Source organism: Elephantulus edwardii, unplaced genomic scaffold (assembly GCF_000299155.1).
Source record: "Elephantulus edwardii isolate Elephantulus edwardi_28Jun2011 unplaced genomic scaffold, EleEdw1.0 scaffold00287, whole genome shotgun sequence".
Lineage (NCBI taxonomy): Eukaryota > Metazoa > Chordata > Mammalia > Macroscelidea > Macroscelididae > Elephantulus > Elephantulus edwardii.
Window position 1 is genome coordinate 3,168,833 of NW_006400037.1, and position 6,093 is coordinate 3,174,925.

A 6,093-nucleotide genomic window follows, 5' to 3' on the forward strand; every position below is an offset into this window, starting at 1 on the left:
TTTTTCTATTCTTAAGGAGTGCTTTGTTTCTTCCAGGGTTCTTTCCATTCCAAATGAAACTGGAGATTGCCTTTTCTATCTTGTTGAAGAATAGGATTCGTATTTGTATTGGGATTGCATTGAACGTGTATATTGCCTTTGATAGTATTGCCATTTTGACAACATTGAGTCTTCCTGTCCATGAGCAAGGAATATTCTTCCACTTCTCCAGGTCTCTTTTTGTTTCTTGTAGTAATATTTTGTAATTTTCTTTAAATAGGTCCTTTGTGCTTCTAGTTATATTTACTCCCAAATATTTTATATTGTGATTAGCTATTGTGAAGGGTATTTTTTTTCTTAGCTCCTGCTCTGTATTCTCTTTGTCACTGTAGAGAAATCCAACTGATTTTTGTATGTTAATCTTGTATCCTGCTACTTTGCTGAGTTGGTCAACTTTTTTTTTTCAGCAAGGTGTAAAGAAACATTTAATAATTTGGACTAGTGGGGGGTGATACACACCAAGTGTGGGCTCCTTGGGCAATGGGGAAGCCCTAGGGGAGTCAGTGGGAGACAGTGGCAGCTGCAGGCACAGCACAACTGTGGGGAGTCAGGCATGGGACTTGAGCCCTACCACACTAGTAACAATGCCTGACCCAAATACCCAGGTCCTGCCCACCCCAACCCAGGCTTAGCTCACCTTCCAGCGGTTTCCACACTCATTGAAGACAACAAATGTGGTAATGGGCTCATCAGAGCTTCAAGTCTGCACCTGGGTGTAGGTGCAACTCTTCCTCCTGCACCTGTTGCAAGTGAAGAGGTCAGTGTTGGTTCCACCAGTACGGGCCACCTGGTGTTCACGAATGGCCTCCCTGGTCATGGCCTTTCGGATTTCCTTCAGCTTATCACTGGCCATCTCCTCCGAGGTCATCCCAGCGATGCACTGTGGTGCAATAGAGCCACAGAGCACGCTCCGCTGCAGCCCTGGGTTCTTGGCATCCTTCAAATTGGAGATGCGTCTTCTTACACGGTTCTTGTACTTGACATCTGTATGCCCCACGTTCCGGAAGATGTAGTCCTCTATCTGGGTGGACAGGTGCTCACAGTCTACGCCAATGGCCATGTGGTCCTGGTCTGTTTGCAGGGCAGTGGCCAACATTTGGCGGCACCTGCTGTGCACAGCATCGCAGGTAACAGGTGTTGGGGGAAACGTGGTCATCCGAGGGGTCACAGGAGTCCTGGGCATCTCCAGCCTCTTGTGGCTGTGGGACTTTGTCCTGGAGGCATCCTTCACCAGCGATGAGGCTAGGGGCTCATTCCTCAGGTCCCCAGCTTTAGTGTTTGAAACATCCAGGAGCTTCTTACAGGACTTGATGAGTGACTTGGCTAGGGCAATGACCTCTTCGTCTGAGCTCTGCTTTCGAAGAGCATTGACCGACATCCCAATATGAGTGGACTGCAGCAGGTGTAGGGTCATGGGCATGGTCTTCAGCTGCCGCAGGAAATCCACAACTTTCTCTTTCTAAAACAGCATAATACCATGTTATCAGAGGAGTTTCTGGGTAGAATTTCTAAGGAAAACATCCAAAGTAAGATATTTGATCCACACTGTGATATTAAACTGTTACTAGGATTTACAAAACAGTGAATATATTTTGTGGGAATACCATCCATGTACATCCTGTTATGAAGAATGAAAATTAATTTTCTGCTAACTATATAATAGTTGATGTGAAAACTTGACTAGGCATTGAAATGGAAACAATGTAAAAATTAATTTGCATATCTGAGCTTATGGAGAGTTTTCAGAGAATAGATAAATGATTTTGAGAGAATGAAATCTTTTAAAATCTTTATTACAGTTGGCAGAGAAAATCCAATGGGAACATCTGCAACCCCCAGGCTAAACGAGGAAAAAATTGATGAGACAAAAATCCAGACAGAAAACTCACCAGGCTCAAAAGTGACAAGTGCGTTCTCTTCTCCAATTGCAAGTAATCTATAGTTTGGTTTTGTTTTTAAAACATATATCATTTATCTGTATTGTTGCTGCTTTGTAGTTACTTCAGGACAAGTGTCACATTATTTTTATGACAAAAGTTATGTTAAGAAATGTTTTCATGCTAGTATCATGCCTTTTATTATTTTATATTGCAAACAGTACATGCTTATTAAAATGAGTTCATATCTTTATATTGTTTCCTCCAGAAAAATCATTTGAGAAAAGACAAACAAACAAACAAACAAACTAGTTGTCATTGAGACTAATCTGATTCATAGCTACTCTGAAAGACAGAAGGAGCTGTCTACAGGGTTTTCATGGCTGTAAGTCCTCACCTCATGGAGGTAGACTGTCTGCTTCCCTTCCAGGAGGTGGAGCAGGTGATGATTCAAACTATAGACCTTTTGATTAATAGCAAAATTCTTTAACTTCTATGCTACCAGAGCTCCTTGAGAAAAAGATAATGCTAAATTATTACAGCTTATTGGATTATCACTGAGAAAATATTTTATGAAGAGCAGTAAATTATTGTCAAAGTCTATGCAACAATTGTAAGAATCTTTTTCACTTTTCTGACATAGAAATTGAAGAATAAATATTCTAGACCTCAAAGTGTAAATTTCTCATTCCTCTTTCTATGTATTTGATTATTCTTCTGCCCTTGCATGTATTCATTTTTATCTGACCAAGAAGTATGTTATGATATCTGAAAAATCCTGTTCATTAGAAGTCAGCCAGTTTTGGGAAACATGAAATAGTGGGCTACACAGTCTCTCAATCATGTTTTTAAAATTCATCCTAGGTAAAAGATGAATACATTGTTATTCTAAAATATGATTTATAAAAATTACTCATGGGATGTTCTCCTTTTTTGTCAGCTGATAACTGACAATAAACAGTTTGAGTTGATAACTCTTTAGGAATTTCACATCAACTGTTGTTATTGTATGGTGTTGAGTCTGAACCAACTCACAGAGGATCCTTCAGGGGCTTTCAGAGGCTGTAAATCACAATGGGAGATTGACCAGCCTTCTTCTGCATTCTTGATATTGTTGCATATTAGTCTTTAGATTTTTGCATCATGGATTAGCCCCAGATCCCTGTTCCTAGACTGTGTCATATCTACAGCATTATGGTGAATAGTGCTGCACGAGAAACATGTGCTCACTTAACACTTGTCTTATAAAAATACTTTAATCTTTGTGTTAGGAAGTACTGGCACCTAAACAGCTTCAAGTAAAATTTGAGTTGGTGGAAATAGTGTGTTTGAAATCTCTAAAATGGACTTGTTTTTCTTTTCTTTTCTTTTTTTTTTGTTCTCCGAATAAGTGACAAAATCCTTAAATGAAAAGGTTCCATAAATTTTATGGAAATTTATTCTGGCAAGACATTTTATTTTAAAATAGTGCTTTTGCTAATTCCCCCCCCCAAATTGGCATATATAAGGTTTCGATTGAGGAAGATAAGTGATTTGCAAAAAAGGAAAGAATTAGTCCATATAATAGAAACTTTCTATAATCATTCTTTCATTTAATGAGTCATCAAGATATGCACTGTGTGATACTAAAAGGGAGTTCTAGTGAAGCAGTAGATAGGATTGTTAACACAAAGGGGGCATCTGTCTTTCTAGTAGCTCAAATCCATCAACTGCTCCACAGGGGAGAAAGATGAGCAGTCTTCCTTCCTGCTATTCACAGCCTTTGAAAACCCCCTAGAGGGTCAGCTGAGTCAGTTCCAAAACGGTGGCAATGAGAGTTTTATTGACACGAAATGGCACTCTTAAATAAAAAAATGACAAATAAAATTATCATCTAGTTGGAACTGACTCATAGTTCACACTTCAGTGGGTTGTTGTTCTTGTTGTTATATTCCATCAAGTCCTAACTAACTCATAGATGACCCTCCAGTGGGTTTTCAGAGGCTGTAAATATCAGGAGAAGAGGTTGCTCATCTATTTTCTCTGTAGCAGCTTAAAACAGTGTCTCTGTAGTATCTCTGTTTACCTTTGCGTTGGTGGCACAACTCCTTAACCACTAGGTCACCAGTGCTCTTCAGCAGGATTTTAGGAGCTCCAAATTCTATGGGAGGATATTGCCCATCTTTCTCTCACTGAGCTGTTAGTGAATTCAAACCACATGGCTGTGTGTTGGCAGAGCAATGTTCTGCCCAGTAGGCCACGAAAACTTCCTAAATGTCACTAGTGATGTGAAAAAACATACATGGTCTCTGACTTCCTGAAGCTTACACTCTAGTGGACCTGATACTACTGTCATTAGGGTTGCCATTCTAATTATTTATTTTCATATAATGGCAAACTTAGAAGACCTAGCCTATATATAAGTAGGCTGGCAAAAGCAGTCAGAAATGTACAACCAGGAGAGGATAACATCAATGAATGGTACCTCTTAAATATTAAGTTTTTCCAATAGGGTGAAGAAGAAAGCCTACTGACTGTGAAATAACATTTGGCAATGCCATCTCAGACAAGGATCTCATAATGGAAGTTTACAGAATACTACAGAGCCTGCACAAGAAAAAACCTGATAACCCAATTACAAAATAGGCAAAAGACATGGAAAGATTTTACACAGAGGGAGATGTCCAGATGGCCAACTAACACATGAAGAAACCCTCAAAATCACTAGCAGTCAGAGAGATGCAAATCAAAATCACAATGCAATATACCACCATCTCACCATAGTAGCAGTGGGAAAGTTTAATAGGACAGTAAGCAGTAAATGGTAGAGAGGATTTGGAACTCTCATACACTGTTGGTGGGATTTTAAAATGTTATACTCACTCTGGAAGACAGTTTGGGATATCCTCAAAAAGCTGGGCATAGAAATCCCATATGACCCTGCCATTCCACTGGTAAGAATATACGGTGAGGGAAATAGAACTGAAACACAAACAGAGATTTGTACATCATGTTCATAGCAGGACTATTCTCAATAGCAAGAAAATGGAAATAGCCCAAATGTCCATCATCAGATGAATGGAGAAATTGTAGTATATTCATGTAATGTTATATTATGCACCACGCAGGAGCTATGATTTTGAAAGATACTATTGTTGAGTTTGTGTCTCCATATGACTTTTGTAGTGTAGATGACTGACTATATGGAGGGGAAAGACTTTAAAAGTGAGGCTTGCTTATTGGCCTGTCCAAAAAGGGTTTTGGTATCTACCATTCCACAAGAGGATTGGCTAGTCACACAAATAAATTGAATAAATTTAGCTGCAAGGAACAAGAATTCTTCTGCCACCAGAAGCAATTATTCCCCTATCAGAAAAGATGGAATTCTTCACCTCGGCAGAGGAGAAAGAGACCTCCCTCAACCCATTGAAATGCAGAACACTCTTCAGGATGGCAGCAACAGCAATGGCTGAACTGGAGAATTTGATGTGAGATGGGGCTTTGGAGGGGGAGAAGCCAATGTTCGTAAGACTGAGAACTTTGTTGGACAATTAGAACCACAAGGCTAGAGCTGGAGGAGCATGCGTGCACATTTTGAGAGCTATTTTAACTGTATTATTCAACTGAATTCTAAACTTTGGACTGTCTTAATATGATTCTGTGTGGTCTGCGAGTTATTACATCAGATTTTGGACCCAGTCAAACAGTAAGATTTGTGTTGAGATGAATAAAAGGAGGCATGAGAGCATGGGGGACATGTCTGACCTCACAGGAATTGGTTTTGTGTTATTGACGCTGTGAGTAGTGATAGTTCTTACCTCTGATGTTTAAGAAGGTCAGAAATTGCACTCCCCATATCGCCCTTGCTCATTTTTAAATTTTTTTAAATTTTAAATAGCATTCAGTTTATTACAAATATTTAGTATTGGCTTCCCATATTTTCCCCCTTTTGTTTTTATCATAATTATGTTATCTAGATGAGCATACAAAAACAAACAAAAAACAAATTAAACATAACAAACTCAAAGAAATACTTTAAAAATCTCATATGATCAGAAGGATTCAGGTTGAATATTCCTTGAAAGTCTGTTTTAATTGTCCCATTGCCACAGTGCTTGTCAAAACCAGTTCTGATTTATCTCCTTTGTTGTTATGTCCTTTGCCAATCCCTATCACTCCTCCATGAGAGAGATTTCAC

At 39.1% G+C, this 6,093-nt stretch overlaps 1 protein-coding gene and 1 pseudogene across 1 annotated transcript in view; one reads left to right on the top strand and one right to left on the bottom strand.

The window, feature by feature from the left end:
• The window catches only part of LOC102868630, a 504,064-nt gene that overhangs the window by 347,076 nt on the left and 150,895 nt on the right, over positions 1 to 6,093 (top strand). Inside the window, exon 16 of the mRNA XM_006900538.1 lies at positions 1,839 to 1,970. Within this exon, the coding sequence (XP_006900600.1) occupies positions 1,839 to 1,970 (132 nt within the window). The remainder of the gene's footprint in view (positions 1 to 1,838; positions 1,971 to 6,093) is intronic.
• On the bottom strand, positions 668 to 1,656 carry LOC102864566 (annotated as a pseudogene).